Source organism: Podarcis vaucheri, assembly GCF_965113315.1.
Source record: "Podarcis vaucheri genome assembly, chromosome: 8".
In the NCBI taxonomy this organism is placed as follows: domain Eukaryota; kingdom Metazoa; phylum Chordata; class Lepidosauria; order Squamata; family Lacertidae; genus Podarcis; species Podarcis vaucheri.
In genome coordinates this window covers 24,956,369-24,972,966 of record NC_138766.1, presented here as the reverse complement: position 1 = coordinate 24,972,966, position 16,598 = coordinate 24,956,369, and the positions used below count along the sequence as shown (strand labels likewise).

Genomic DNA, 16,598 nt, shown 5'->3' with positions numbered 1-16,598 from the left:
CATTGGGAGCATTCCAAAGGCCCGAGTCCCTAGGCTGTGGTCCAAGCAACGATGCGCTCTTCCCAGTGTGGTGTAGTGGTTAAGAGCGGTAGTCTCGTAATCTGGGGAACCGGGTTCGTGTCTCCGCTCCTCCACATGCAGCTGCTGGGTGACCTTGGGCCAGTCACACTTCTGTGAAGTCTCTCAGCCCCACTCACCTCACAGAGTGTTTGTTGTGGGGGAGGAAGGGAAAGGAGAATGTTAGCCGCTTTGAGACTCCTTAAAGGGAGTGAAAGGCGGGATATCAAATCCAAACTCTTCTTCTTCTTCTATTGTAAAGAAACAAGGCCTGCCAGCCTTTGTTTAGCTGGGAAATGTTGGCTATGCTCTCTTTTCAAGATAATGCCAGTTTCCATATAAGGATAGGAAAGGATTTCTTTCCAGTATGGACCTGAGAATTATTAGGCAGCCGTCTTAACCAAAAACAAAAAGGAAACGGATCAAGACTGATTTATCTCCCATCCAACTTTCTTTTTATTTTATTTTTAATTCACAGGTACCAAAAACTCTGGAAGAGTTATGTGAAATTGCGCCACCTGCTGGCTAACAGCCCCAAAGTGAAACAAGCGGATAAGCAGAAACTTGTGCAAAGAGAAGTATGCTGCTATTTTATTTTATTTTATTTTATTTTATTTTATTTTATTTTATTTTATTCCTGGCCAAATTTCTCTGTGTGTCTATATACCATGTTTTGTTTCTTTACGTTGCTGTTGCCTTTGCTGAGACTTGAACCCTGAACCGTAGGCTGAAGAGGGTGTTGGAAAATATTGCCACGGTTCTCTGCAAATAGCACAGCGTCAATGCATCATTGCTTTGTTTCCAAAGCAATTTAGACCTTTTAATTTATTCCTTTCTTCTGCCCCATGCTCTCTGCCACAGATTTCCAGATATAGGTTTTCCTTTTTTTCAACAACAACAACAACAACAGACCCAAGAGACAGAAGACTAGGGCTGGTCGATATCTGGTTTTCGACATTGTGATATATCAGCAGCTTAGTAGTGCGATATGCTGATATATCACCATGTCTGGAATGTATCCTGGCTGCATCTTCTTCCCCAGTTTAGGGGAGCAAGAAGCAACCGAAATACATTGCCCAGCCCTACCAAGGCCCGATATTGCTCTGGCTCATGCAAACTGGAAGGGCACCAGGTTTTCATTAAACCACTCAGTTGTGGGGGTGGCCTTCAGCTGAGCGAGCCCCATACTGCTCTGTCTCATGCGAGGAGCATATGGGGCTTCCTCAAAGGTGCAGACAGCGTTTGCAGGCCAGTCCCTGCTCCTGCCAACCTAGCAGTTCGAAAGCACGTCAAAGTGCAAGTAGATAAATAGGTACCACTCAGGCGGGAAGGTAAACGGTGTTTCCATGCGCTGCTCTGGTTTGCCAGAAGCGGTTTTGTCATGCTGGCCACATGACCAGGAAGCTGTACGCCAGCTCCCTTGGCCAATAAAGCGAGATGAGCGCCACAACTCCAGAGTCGTCCGCAAGTGGACCTAATGGTCAGGGGTCCCTTTACCTTCACCTATACTATGTTAGTCCTATTGAGTGTAGACCCACTGAAATTAATGGACATGACTGGACCTAATGGTCAGGGGTTCCTTTACCTTTAATGTATTGCCAGCTCAAATGGCCCGAAACGGGTGTCGCAATCTGAACGCCGATTTATCAATATATCGGCCAGCTCTACAGAAGGCTGAGCTTCTGGACCAACGGTCAATTTCTGGCGGATTGCCCTGGTTCTGACAGAAGCAAATCCTGTCAGATTCAGCATCCGGTTATCACAGTGGCCAAACAGATGCCTCAGATTCTGGAGTTCTTGAAAAGAATGCCAGACTTAGTGAAACTTGATCTGACCCACCATGGCACTTTCTGTGTTGGTATGATCTTAGGCCTTTGAGGAACCTCTCAGGTGTTGCTGTGGCTCCTGTCGACACCTGCAATGTGTTATTTGCGCAAACCTGGTAGTCATTTTCCCAGAACGTGCCTTATATCAAGCTGGATCGTCGGTCCATCTTAGCACCATCTACATTGATCAGCAGAAGCTTTCTAGGTTTTCAAGACAGGAAACACTCAGGTTTGATACAAACCCAGGTTGGGAGTGGAAGAGCAGATCGATATGGTATAATTTAAGTGTGAGAAAGACGTTGGAACTCTAAGGCCAAGCACTAGGGCCCAAAGGCCACTGAACTTCATCCTAGCGCATAGGGCATGGGTAGGCAGACTAAGGCCCGGGGGGCAGATCCAGCGTAGTCGCCTTCTAAATCCGGCCCGTGGATGGTCCGGGAATCAGCATGTTTCTACATGGGTAGAATGTGTCCTTTTATTTAAAATGCACCTCTGGGTTATTTGTGGGGCCTGCCTGGTGTTTTTACATGAGTAGAATGTGTGCTTTTATTTAGAATGGGTTATTTGTGGGGCATAGGAATTCATTCATTATTATTTTTCAAAATATAGTCCAGCCCCCCACAAAGTCTGAGGAACAGTGGACCGGCCCCCTGCTGAAAAAGTTTGCTGACCCCTGTCCCAAGCAGCGAGTGAGAGAAGCCCCATTGACCCAAGAGTCTCTTTTCTGAATGCACGTAGGGGCAATTTAGGTTGCTCTGCTGAGCTATCCCAGGCCAGATCCTACAGAGATAACCCCCCCCCTTTTTTTTTGCTGCAAAGGAAGCGCTGCAGAAGATTAGGCAGAAAAACACCATGCGTCGTGAAGTAACTGTCGAGCTGAGCAGCCAAGGCTTCTGGAAAACGGGCATCCGCTCCGATGTCTGTCAGGTGAGTGGATGCCCTTCCGTATCCCTAGCGAACGAAGCAGATGCATTTTAATTATGTGTGTAAAATCTGAGGCATGCGGATGAGGCGGCTGGGATAGGGGTAGCGAGTGATGGGGGCCCCCGGCGTTGCTGCCCTCTTCCAAACCGAGGGCCTTCAACTCTCTTTCAAGAACCTCTGTTATATTCTCTGTAGTGGCTCCCCATCTATGGAATGCTCTTCCTAAGGAAGTTCACCTGGCACCTTCGTCATATACCTTTAAGTGCCAGGCAAAAACATTCCTCTTCAACCAGACCTTTGGTTGATTTGACTGACATCCTATGCCCTTTTGAAAATGTAGGGATTTTTTTTGGGGGGGGGGTTATTGGGTTGTTTTTATTTTGATTATGCATTTTGTGGTTTTACATTTTGATTTTATTCTGTGAACTGCCCTGAGACCTCTGGTATAGGGCGGTAAATAAATTCTAATAATAATAATAATAATCTGCAGCAGTGTCTCGTACCGAATGTAAGCAAGTTGCCAAAAAGACTCCATGAATTGAAAGTGGAGACACTGTATGCACTTTTCTTTGCTTGCTTGTTGCTTGTTTAAATCATCATCATCATCAAAGAATTAGCTGGGCAGATTCAATCTTATTGCATGATCTGCGTAAACCTAAAAATCAACCTACTGTTGACCATTCTTGTAGTGGCTCATGTGCAATGTGGGGGATTTGAACCCTGGTCCCCTAGGGCCTAGTCCAGCACTTCAACCACTACTTGAAGAATATAATAGAATAATAATAATTTATTATTTATACCCTGCCCATCTGGCTGAGTTTCCCCAGCCACTCTGGGCGGCTCCCAATCAAGTGTTAAAAACAATACTTGGAAAAAACATAGGGCTAAAAGTTCCAGGTAAATAAATAATGGCAATTCTTTCTCCTAGCATGCCATGATGCTTCCAGTCCTGACTCATCACATCCGCTACCATCAATGTCTGATGCATCTGGATAAACTGATAGGCTACACTTTTAAAGATCGCTGCTTATTGCAGGTAAGGTCATAGACCGAAATTCACTCCCATGTGTTTGAAGTTGCATTGTGGCGGTGGGGAAAGGAGCAGGGAATAGATGCACTGGTAAGTTTGCATTAGCTTGTGGGCGGCAGAACCAGAGAACTGACCAGGCCGACCTAGAGACGGTGGCTGATGGAGACAGCCAATCAGGGAGCCAAAGAATGAGTTGTAAGCACTGTCCGTTGGCATCACATAGTGCGCAGAGGACCTTGTTGGGGCTGGAGCAGAGAGAGGGGCTGGATCTGTACTGATCTGTAAAAACACTTTTTAAAAAAGCAATATAGTTCTCAGTGCCGTTTCCCATTGCTCTACAGCGCCCTCTGGTGTCACATGTTTATAACGTATTTTTAACGTTTGAACTAACCCATGTAGATGAGTCCAGGGAGTTGGTTGGAGGGGAGTCACTGAAAGGATGGAGAGGGGTGGAATATAAGGAGAAGGATGGAAGAACTGTTTATGTTTATAAGGTGGAGGCAACCCAAGTATTCTAGATCTAGTCTACCTGCATTCCTGTGAATACGAAAGAAAGGTGTCAGACAATATGCTATTAAAGAACAAAGATTTTATCATGCCTGATATTTTTACATGGTTATTGGCTTCAGCAATTAGATCCTCATGTGCAGTTTTCTGTTGCTTTTTTATTATTATTGAGTTTTTCAAATGTTAGGGATACAAGCGAGATAATCTTCTCCAAGGATCCTCGGATGTCTTTTATGTATTTAAAGATATAGTCCACTGTTCTAGCAACCAGGTCTAAAGTAGTCAAGTGCTCAAATAGTATCTCATCAATGCAGCTTTCACGGGCTCTAGTGCAAACATTCGAGTGGATGCCAGTATTATTATTGCTTGAAGGTTTAGTAGGCAGGTTATCAAAAGGTTCTTTCACACTAGTTTCCTCGTCATTCATCTCTGCTAGCAGTGTGAAAGAGTTTGAAACCGGGATATTAAAAATATCCTTTGTACTTTCAGATTCACTAATTTTTGTTTGTTTAGCAAGAGGCAGGCATCTCAGTTCCTCTGTGTCGTCTATATCTCTGGAATCTCTGGTACGTTTCCCAGTTCCTCTCCCACAAGCAGGGCTGTATAGTTGCTTAGTCATTTCTCTCTTCATGCAACCGCCCCAGTTTCAAGGTCAATGGTTGTCTCCCCGATAGAAAAAGGCATCCTCCTACTTACTAATTTAAAACTGAAACTAAAAACTAAAAACTAAAGTTAAAAGTTAAAAGGTTTCTATACTCATTAAAACAATGTTAAAAGATAAATCAGGGAGCTCACACTCACGCTGACTAAGTGCCGTTCGCCATCTTGGAAAATCCAAATGAACAAATAGAGTAAAAATGGAAAGCATTGAAAAGTACGCGCCTTTTCCTTTTCCCCACAATATGCAGTTTCCATCTGTAATTTTAGAGCTCAGAAACTGCTTGCGCTCATGAAATTCCCTGTCACAAAACGCGCCTGGAACAATGGGAGTTTCAAACTCTGCCTCTAACCGTGTCGGTTCCACATGCTCCTGGGCTATAAGTTGTCTTTGGAACTGAGTTGCAACGTTTAGCTATTGGCGCTTACTGACGCTGAGGACTTGAACAACCAAAACTTCTGAAGTTGCTTGATCGGTTGTGAAAACTGGGGGTGGTTCTGCGCTGCTGAAATTTCACAGCAGCCGTCCCTTTTAAAGCTTTGCAGTGAACGGAATGAGCAGTGCAGGCTTAAAGGGCTGTTTTGTCTTTGCTTTGGGATTCTGCCGCCTTTACAGCTGGCCATGACTCACCCAAGCCATCATCTAAACTTCGGGATGAATCCAGACCATGCCAGAAATTCTTTGTCCAACTGCGGCATCCGGCAGCCCAAATATGGAGATAGGAAAGTCCACCATATGCATATGAGGAAAAAAGGTACGTTTTGCTGGTGTCATGATTCCCCCCTCTGACTTCTTTCTCCTCATCTATTTTAATTCCTTTCCTCTACTGTATATACCACCTTTCTTCCCTTGAGGAACCCAAGGCAGAATAATAATAATAATAATAATAGTAATAATAATAATAGTAATAGTAATAATAATAATAATAATAATAATAATAATAATAATAATAATAATTTATTTCTTATACCCCACCCACATCTGGCTTGGTTTCCGCAGCCACTCTGGGCAGCTCCCAACAGAATATTAAAAAGACGATAAAATATCAAACATTAAAAACCTCCCTAAACAGAGCTGCCTTCAGATGTCTTCTAAAAGTCAGATAGTTGTTTATTGCCTTGACATCTGGTGGGAGGGCGTTCCACAGGGCGGGCGCCACTACCGAGAAGGCCCTCTGCCTGATTCCCTGTAACCTGACTTCTCATAGTGAGGGAACCGCCAGAAGGCCCTTGGAGCTGGACCTCAGGGTCCGGGCTGAACGATGGGGATGGAGACGCTCCTTCAGGTATACTTATGTGTCGTTGCCAGGTGGTCGGGCATCCTGGTGCCTACCAGAGCCAGCATGCCTTCTCATAAGACCGTTTCACATGTTGTGTTCTCTTCGCCCGAATGTCAGTTGCTGTTCTACAACGAGAGGGCAAAAGTGGGCAGAGTTCTTGTACTGCTTGCATGTAGAAATCTAGGCTTACAAGCCAAACTTTTTTTTGCATAGTTTGGTCCCCATTATTTTACCAGCTGCAGGGTGGTTGTGTAAAGTAAATCCCATTGAATTCAATGGGGCATATTCCCAAGTTTGTGGAGTTAAGATGGTCATCTCAGTTGAATGGATAGTTTGCTAAAAAAAAAAAAAGGGGGAGATTTTCCAGGCTAAGGTGTGGAAAGGATGGGCTTTACATGTAAATGCCCAAAGCCAAAAAGGTTGGGCAATGGTCAAATGGGGTTGGGACTGGAGAAATTGCAGATGGGTTTTGATTCTACAGAGGTACTTGGCTATTGGGATGCAGAGGTAGCTATTGGTATACAAACCTATGTTATAAGTCCCCCCCCCTTCAAATGTTATTTATGCTTTTCAGGTTTATTTCACAATTGTTTTAACAATTCAAAACGACTTCCTTCCACCTCTTTCTGTGGTTCCTTAAATTTATTTTTAATACCTTCTGCATATCCTAATTAACTTAATTTACTCATTTATTCATCTACTTTAAATATATACTGTTATGAAATTGCAGGTTATTACAATAATCCTGCCGATGCTCTTATCTGTTTACAATTTATCTGCAAATATTCAATAAACCATTTCCATTCTTTTATTAAAAGTTTGTTATCTTGATTTCTTATTCTTTTGGTAAGTTTCACCATTTCTGCATATTCCATAAGTTTTTGTATCCATTCTTCCTTTGCTGGGACTTATTCTTCTTTCCATTTTTGGGCGAGTAACATTCTTGCTGCTGTGGTTGCATAAATGAATACGTTTCTATACAGTTTAGGTAGTTCTGTCCCTATCGTTCCCAAAAGAAGAGCTTCCGGGTTTTTTTAAAAGACAATCGTTATTTTCGACATCCTTTTCAATTCCTTATATATCATTTCCCAATAAGCTTTAACCTTGCTACAAACGTATGTCATAAGCTTGATCATTTACTGTTCAGATAGGGTAAAGGTACCCCTGCCCATTAGGTCCAGTCGCAAACGACTCTGGGGTTGCGGCGCTCATCTCGCTTTAATGGCCGAGGGAGCCGGCGTTTGTCCGCAGACATCTTCCGGGTCATGTGGCCAGCATGACTAAGCCACTTCTGGCAAACCAGAGCAGTGCACGGAAACGCCGTTTACCTTCCTGCCGGAGCGGTACCTATTTATCTACTTGCACTTTGATGTGCTTTCAAACTGCTAGGTGGGCAGGAGCAGGGACCGAGCAACGGGAGCTCCCCCCACCGTGGGGATTCGAACCACTGACCTTCTGATCGGCAAGCCCTAGGCCAGGGGTCAGCAAACTTTTTCAGCAGGGGGCCGGTCCACTGTCCCTCAGACCTTATGGGGGGCCGGACTATATTTTTGGGGGGTGGGGGGAAATGAATGAATTCCTATGCCCAACAAATAACCCAGAGATGCATTTTAAAGAAAAGGACACATTCTACTCCTGTAAAAACATGCTGATTCCCGGATCGTCCACGGGCTGGAATAGAAAGTGATTGGGCGAGATCTGGCCCCCGGGCCTTAGTTTGCCTACCCATGCCCTAGGCTCTGTGGTTTAGACCACAGCACCACCCTTTTACTGTTCAGATGACAATACATAATTCAAATTACTGGAAGGTTACTTTTGTGCTGAACCCTTAAAAGAAAACGTGCCTGTTTAAATGGGGTTCCCTTAAAAGAAAACGTGCCTGTTTAAATGGGGTTACCTTTTAAATATCACGTGGTCTGTATTTTTTTTCCCCCCAGGCATAAACACCTTGATCAATATCATGTCACGTCTTGGGCAAGATGATCCAACTCCTTCCAGGTACGCAAACAACGGGTGGTAGTTGTTGCAATTACGAGCTCGCTGGTCCATTGCAGTAAGTGGGATCAGAACAGAACTGTTAATGACAATAACAATAACAGTAATGATGATAATAATAATAATAATAATAATAATAATAATAATAATAATAATAATTGTATTTATATTCCACCCATCTGGCTGGGTTTCCCCAGCTTTCAGTTAGGGAAAACACTGCATTTCCAGCAATAGTTGGAATTGCTCCCACTAAACCTATTTGTGGCCTCTGCACCTTTCGCCTCTTTGCAGTAACCACCTGGAATTCTGCTGATTGTTAGTGATTTCTTTCTAGCCTTAAAAACACACTCGGCTTACCTGCTTTCCGGCAAATGCCCAAGCGCTCCCGGCAAGCCTCTTTCTGTGCCAGTGCCGAAAGAGCGCGCAGGAAAAGAGCAGGAGGGGCTGTGATGCTGTACCAAACAGAGGATTTTGAACTCCCTGCAAGATGCTTTCTTTTTCTTCTTGCATGGCACCTTGCCAAAAGCCTATAGATGGCCTAGGAGGAGGCTTTTCTTTAAATCATCCAGGGCGATGGCAGGGCACGCGGAAGCTGGTCTCAGCATGCCACTGCACATCATTATCTTTTCCTTTGGTTAATAAGTTGACACAACATTAAGATCAGCCTTATTACCTTTCTGGCTGCCTGTGGTTTTTTTGTGCTGCGCAGAAGAAACCCAAATATCCACTGTTGGGCATCGGAGGATGGCGTGTTGAAAACCGAAAGCAGTGGGAGCCTAACTCTTTTTTGCTTTATCGCCCCAAGGAATTGGCCGGCTGTTGTTTATCCATCGCTAATTACTCATACACGTAGGGGTCACGTGTAATGATCCTTGCATTTGTCTGTTTGCAGGATCAACCACAATGAGCGCTTGGAATTTTTGGGAGATGCCGTGGTTGAATTTTTAACTAGGTGAGTATTGGGTTCACTCCTAACGCACCTTCTGCTATAAAATCATACCTTACTCATTAAAATAAAACATTTAAAAATATCCTGATTTGTTTCGGGCTATCATGCAGTTGAAAGGGTATTCTGCCAATTAAAACTCCGATGTCATTTATTTATTTTTCTTCCGAAACACCAAAGACCTCTGCTGCTTTTAAAAAAAAATCAAAATCAAAAGTAGACATTTATGTGTCGCTTCCAGTGAGCTAAACATGCTGAAATCTGTAATTCTTCCATCTCCCTCTTTTCTTGCAAGCTAACTTGGCGTCATTCCTGCTTTACAGATGCGGAAGAGAGGCCCTTAGAGAATCAAGTCTTTTTTTGGTTTCTTTTTTTTTTTAAAAAAACTAATTTATTGGCTTTGTTGTTGTTCAAATAGGCCACACAAAAGTCTTTTTTAAAAAAGAAAAAGAAACAGAAGTAATTTAGATGGTGCTTAAAATGCTTCAAGCACATTCCTGTCTGTATCTCAGTTTGCTTAGGACTAAGCTCAGAATTGGGATGCGGGTGGCACTGTGGGTTAAACCACAGAGCCTAGGGCTTGCTGATCAGAAGGTCGGTGGTTCGAATCCCCGCGACTGGGTGAGCTCCCGTTGCTCAGTCCCTGCTCTTGCCAACCTAGCAGTTTGAAAGCACGTCAAAGTGCAAGTAGATAAATAGGTACCGCTCTGGCGGGAAGGTAAACAGCGTTTCCGTGCGCTGCTCTTGTTCGCCATATGACCCGGAAACTGTACGCCGGCTCCCTCAGCCAATAAAGCGAGATGAGCACCGCAACCCCAGAGTCGGTCACGACTGGACCTATTGGTCAGGGGTCCCTTTACCTTCAAGCACAGAATTGAACCCAGATCCAATTCTAGATATTCTTTCATCAACTGGTACCTTTTGCTCTCTAGTTTGTCAGCAGCCCCAAAAGGTTCCACTGTAGATGCAAAAGGTTTTTGGTCTGCCAAGTCCATATCCCCTGCCTCGTGTCTTCATTTGAAGTTTCATTCCAAGCCGAGGGCCTAAAGTGTAATACTCTGAGATGAAAAGCTGATGGCTGTGTCCTGTCAGATGTAATTGAGAGTTGCTCATAACAGCTCCGGAGAATGGCTAGTCTAGGACCAAACGCTTCAAAGTTTATAGCCGGCAAATAAAAGGAATACATCATTTTGGAACGTGTCATCTTCTTGTCACGGAGCTCCTTGATCTTTCCGACTATAATCTCAAGCAAAAAGTGTATTTGCAAATAAACTTTGAATCCCGTCCCCACCCCCCACCCAATTCTCTCTCCCAAGTGTGGGGTTATTACTCATTAATCCTGACTTCATAATGGCGCACTTGGCGTTTTGCCTTCCGGTAGTTTGCAGTTTCGTGCTTGTGTATTTGGAATAAATCACTAACATATTCCCGGTTAATGGAAGGTGGCTTTCATTTTTCTTGCATAGGCTCTTCTCAGAAAGAAACAAAAAACTCCGACAAAAATAATGTAAAATTGACTTTTTATAGCCTAGTGAAAGCAGCAGCCATTTCCTTGGTAAGTGTCATTTGTGACAGCAGGTAGCCCCCAAAACTCCAGGGTGGGAGATTTGAAGCTCATTTCCAGATCTCAGGTGTGTCCGTTTGTAATGGGAAAAGTGGTCTACTTATGTAGAGAGAGGCTCCAAAAGTGTTAAGATGTTACAGAAGAAGAAAAGAAAAATGCCATCAGTGCCTTCCAACAACTACTTTGAGATGAGCGGCTTTTTGCATTGTTTGCTTTGCATAAAACCGTATGTGGGCTTTTATCTCTGAAAATAGCAGGGGCTGAAGGAGGACAGATTTATTTAATGCTCAGAAACAAGCTCTCTGAGTACTTCTATTTACGTAAACCTCCGCAGTGCATTTTTACACGTAATCTTTCTGAGGCTCGAAAATTGGCACCGTGAGCATAGAACTTTCTTCGTAGGGGCAGTTCTGGCAGCCAAAACGCCTCGGTCTTTGTGCGAGTTTGCACAAAAGAGATAGTCTGCCTCGCTGAAGTTAGTGGGGCCTATATAGGATTGCGCCGTGCGGCTGCAATCCTTTGCACAGTTACCTAGGAGGAAGCCTCATTGTACTTAGTTGGATTTACTTCTGGGTAAATCTAGGATGAACTCAGCGGAACTTGCTTTCCACTGAAACTTGCTGCCTTGCTTCCACGGAAGTGCGGCTAAGATAACCAACTTAAAGGATGAACACAAAAAGGAGGCTTTGTATTCAACTACACCTTACTCAGAGTAGACCCGTTGAAGTTAATGAAGCTAAATGAATCATGTCTCTTAATTTCTCTGAGTCTGCCCTAAACATGACCAATATGACCAATAACTTACCGTACTTTTCCATGTATAACACGCCCCTGTGTATAAGACGCCCCCTATTTTTGGGGACTCCAATTTAAGATAATGACCCAGAGTTGTGCAGCTTTTCTAGGGATGCAGTAATTCAATAACCCAACAAATCACCCGTCACCCCACCCACTACCCATGTATAAGACGCCCCCGGTTTTTAAACCTTCTTTTATAGTAAAAACCCCCCAAAAATCCGTCTTATACACAGAAAAGTACGGTAAGTATCCTCTATATCAAATGTGGGGAACCTTTTGCCTTTCAGATGTTCCTGAACTATAAAGTCCACATTCCCTGCCTATCACCCTTGCTTGTGGGAGCTGATGGGAGTTGTAGTTCAGTAACAAGTGGAGGACCAAAGCTTTCCCCACTCCTGTGCCATATTAAGGACCAAACGCCTAGGTTCATGAAAACGTTTTTGCCTTGTGCATAAGAGCAGACAATGACGGTTTCTTGCGGGGAGAGGCAGCTGCTGAAATAACTTGTTAAGTGTCTCTGCCATTGAGAGATTTATGGCTTTTGATGTGCCTTTTCTCCTTTCTTTCCAGTGTTCATTTGTACTACCTGTTTCCAAGTCTAGAGGAAGGCGGCTTAGCCACGTACCGCACTGCCATCGTTCAGAACCAACATCTTGCCATGCTGGCCAAGGTAACTTAACAAATTTTGTCCCCCACAGTTTGAATTGGCTTTGAATTGCCAAGATAGATTCATTAAGTGAAGGTGGGCGATCCACACTTGTGTTTTCTTGGGGCTGCACTGCAATCTCCTTGTAGGCAGAAGATCTTCTGAAGTTTTAAATCTTATTAGAAACAGGACCCAACTTGGAGTCAAGATATTTTGAGAAGCAGCCTCCAAATGAGGGGCCATAATTAGGGTTGGGGGCAGAAAACGCCGCTTTGTGCTTCTGAGGCCTTGCAATGTGCTACAAGAATCTGACCAATATGCTTTAGATGTTTTCTTTTTTTTTCTTTTTAAAGGTACTTAAATTAGGAGTTTAATTAGGAGCTTTCAGTGGGAGATGACTATGCTTCGGAATATGCATGGAGTGTTTTCTTTTGGGCACAATTCACTTTACGTGTGTCCCCTTTTAAACCCAGCTTACGAAAGGGGCATTAACAATTAAATTGTTCCGTCTATGTAACATGGTAGAGAAAGTGGACTGGAGCAGATAGACAATGGAGGGCAGAAAAAGGAAAGAAAAAAGCATTTGGCCCAGGATTATGTGTCTGTTTACTATTTATATAATTAAATAAACATTTCCCCCCCCTCCGCTCTTCAGCCTAAAGATACGGGCTGACATGGTAATATATTTTAAAATATAATTTAAATATTGCGAGAGTTCTTGGGTGGGGGGGGGGGGAACTCACGCAGTTAGTGGGTCTTCCATTGGGGAAATTATTTATTTATACAATATGCCACACATATAGCCGCCCAGAGTGGCTGGGGAAACCCAGCCAGATGGGTGGGATATTATTATTATTATTATTATTATTATTATTATTATTATTATTATTATTATGAAGAGTCATAGAACTGCAGAGTTGGAAGGAACCAGTAGGATTGTCTAATCCAACATCCTGCAATGCTGGAATCTTTTGCCCAACAGGGGGCTTGAACCCATGACCTTGAGATTAAGAGTCTTTCATGCTCTGTCAGCTCAGCTATGCCAAAATGGGATGCGTAACTTGGTCTGAGTTGATAGTTTAAAGAGGCTTGTAATAAAAAAATAAAAAAATGGAGAGTGCAGAAAGTGGGAGAAAGACAAAAACGGCCATTGCACAGTAAAAGGATGTCAATGTGTCTTAAGGTTACAGGTGGATCCTTGTTCCAAAATAGGCTACCTGCAACCTGCTTTTATCACAGGCTCCTGAAAGTAAACAGTGGTTTTAAAGAACCTTGCAAAACATTGCAGTTGTGGCACGTCGGAAGGGAAGACCTGTTGGAAGCAGATCAGGTTAAGAAGGTCAGAACTGTCACAATGGGTTTCGGCAATAGGAAAGTCATCCCTATTGGTGACAATGACTAATATTTCAGGCTTCAGAGGAAGCATACAATTACCAATTAGCTGCCACAAGTTGACTACTTTGCTGGTTTTGCACAATTTAGTTGGTGGCAAATAATTTAGCCAATTCTTTCTGTAATTCTTCCATGCTTCTCAATTTTAGATCTTTTTTTCACCTTATGCAATGACGTCGTGCGTCCTTCCCAGCCAGCCAACTCAGATCAGCTTTATCTGGAGTTTAGCAGGGGATTTTTTCCCCATCACCACGTTAGGCAAAGCTCCACTTAACTAAATAAGAGCTCTGCACCCCAGATAGTTTGAGATGTATGTCCCTATTTTTCTTTGTTTATGAATTTAGCTTTGTTTTTGTTTTTTGGAAAATAGAATCCAGACCTCTGTTTGTAACCCTCTCTTTTGTACAGTGGTACCTTGGGTTACAGGTGCTTCAGGTTACAGACTCCGCTAACCCAGAAATAGTACCTCAGGTTAAGAACTTTGCTTCAGGATGAGAACAGAAATCGTGCTCCGGCGGTGTGGCAGCAGCAGGAGGCCCCATTAGCTAAAGTGGTGCTTCAGGTTAAGAACAGTTTCAGGTTAAGAACGGACCTCCGGAACGAATTAAGTTCTTAACCCGAGGTACCACTGTATGCTTAAAAATTGTTCCTCGTCAGCGCTGCTTCTGAGCGCAGCCATAAAGCAGAGCCTGCCTCGTATTTAAAACTACTAAAAGATTTACAGATGTGCTAGATGCGCCTGAAAACATAGCAGTGACTTAGTTACTGCCCCAAGGGCTTCCAATTGATCTTTCAATTTACTTTCCTTTAACCAGTGCCACTTAACGCTCCCAAAGATGCATAGTTCATGGATTCCCCTCCCTTTTATTTCTTGGGGACCTCAAAAGCCCCTCTCCTTCCATTTTAATTGTCCAATTGCTCACACTTTGTTGTTCTTTACCCCAACAGTGCCCACCCAAGCTTCACATTTGGGCCATCATTCTTTGGACGTCTCTCGAGCCATTAATATAAAGCAAGCAGGTTTGCATTTCCTCATGGTCTGGTCATCTATATTTATCTTTTCCTTTCGGATTTATACCCCTCCAATTCAGCTACAGTGAGCCAGTGTGGTGTAGTGGTTAAGAGCGGTAGTCTCGTAATCTGGTGAACCGGGTTCACTTCCCCGCTCCTCCACATGCAGCTGCTGGGTGACCTTGGGCTAGTCACACTTCTCTGAAGTCTCTCAGCCCCACTCACCTCACAGAGTGTTTGTTGTGGGGGAGGAAGGGAAAGGAGAATGTTAGCCGCTTTGAGACTCCTTCGGGTCATGATAAAGCAGGATATCAAATCCAAACTCCTCCTCTTCTACAAAAAGCCCTCGAAACAGAAGCGTCCCCCAAATTCAGGATTTGGTCTTGTAGTCCGAAGTGGCACACCTTAATGAATTGCTTTTGCAGTCCAGAGAGTCGTCGTCTTCTTCTTCTTCTTCTTCTTCTTCTTCTTCTTCTTCTTCTTCTTCTTCTTCTTCTTCGTTTGCCTCTTGTTTGTTGCTTTAGCCCTGCAGAGAGAAAGCACAGTTACCTTCCTGGCTTTTTGTAGAATTTGTGGGTCCATCTTTCTGGCTCATTTGAAGTATTTTCTCAAAGCCACTCAAGGTTGATTCAGAATGTGGAAAGGGAAAACCTTGTTTGTGAGTTGGACTTGATAACCCAGCTACCATACCTAGCAATGGTGGCACGGAAAATAATCCCGTTATTTTGCCACTCTGTGCGTGAAGCTTTGGAGAGGAAGGTCCAATATATTACTTGGCCTCTGGATTGGCCTCTCATGGGCTGTGGGATTGGCAGAAATCTTAAATTAAACATGAAACACACATAATTCTGAACACGGATGATTCCCTGAGATCCTTCGCTTCCATCTGTAATTAACTAAATAGGCGAATGTATTTATGCTGCACACAGTGTACAGGTGTTTCAACAAATGTCTCCTTCAGGATTTGTTGCTGTTTTTCAAATCCGGGGGAACGGATGGGGAAATAAAGGAGAGATTGGCCAGTAGAAGTCTCCATGGGTAGAGAACGGGTTTTTCTCATGCGCCGCGGAAACAAACTGGGGTTTACACAAATCTCCCTTGTCCCTTCTTCTTTGACCCGCCTTGCTTTGAAAACTCCTCAGCGGCTTTCTGCCAAGCAGAATGAATGCATTAAAAGGGGAAGTCTAATAACTCTGGAATGTATTTCCACCCCAGAATTAGCATGCATTACATACGCCTCTGATTTTAAGACTTGAAGGAGATTAGCAGATGACTTGATGTGAGGACATTCACATGTCGGAAAAGCTAGGTGGAGCTGTGGTGTAAGAAACCAAACGGGGTCTCTCTCTCTCTCTCTCTCCCTCCCTCCCTCCCTCCCTCCCTCTCTCGTGCTCAGAGGCATATGCTTGAATTTGCTGCGTGTTGTTAGGGCAGAGGGAAATAAAATCATTAGGGACAATTTACAGACGCAATAGGGCGTTGTTTAGATTTTGCTTATTTCCCTCTTTTCCTTATTCCTCCATTGTGGTGCATATTCTGTTTCTTATTCTTCAGGAGTTAAAGCAAAACAAGAACCTGCACTCTGGTGACATTATTCTAACTAAGCTTGCTCCTTCCTTCTGTTTAAACGGCAGTGTCCTCTCTTCGCCTCCTTAATAGTCTTGTGCAGCTACGTCATCGGCTCCCCGCAAACTGTGGTTTTCAAATCTGAATGAGCCTCTCCTCCTTCCTTGCTCCTTTTTTGAGCAAGGTTCCTTCTCATTTCCCAGGACCAAACCACGGTGTGATGCGGCCGAAGGAGACGCTCTAACTGTTTCCCAACATTCCTCGCACCCGCGTCCTGCCAATGTTCTTATCTGTTTACAGTTTGTTTCTAAATATTCAATAGACCATTTCCCTTCCTTGATATAAAAAATGTTGTCTTGATTTTTCTGGTACGTTTCGCCATTTCTGCATATTCCATAA

General features: G+C 43.7%; 1 protein-coding gene across 2 annotated transcripts in view; it reads left to right on the top strand.

The window, feature by feature from the left end:
• DROSHA (drosha ribonuclease III) overlaps window positions 1-16,598 on the top strand; it is an 81,065-nt gene that overhangs the window by 25,644 nt on the left and 38,823 nt on the right. For both annotated transcript variants that reach the window (XM_082234185.1, XM_082234184.1), the window contains exons 15-21: window positions 536-635; window positions 2,703-2,810; window positions 3,736-3,843; window positions 5,618-5,756; window positions 8,219-8,279; window positions 9,169-9,228; window positions 12,155-12,254. In XM_082234185.1, coding sequence (XP_082090311.1) covers window positions 536-635; window positions 2,703-2,810; window positions 3,736-3,843; window positions 5,618-5,756; window positions 8,219-8,279; window positions 9,169-9,228; window positions 12,155-12,254 — 676 coding nt within the window. The remainder of the gene's footprint in view (window positions 1-535; window positions 636-2,702; window positions 2,811-3,735; window positions 3,844-5,617; window positions 5,757-8,218; window positions 8,280-9,168; window positions 9,229-12,154; window positions 12,255-16,598) is intronic.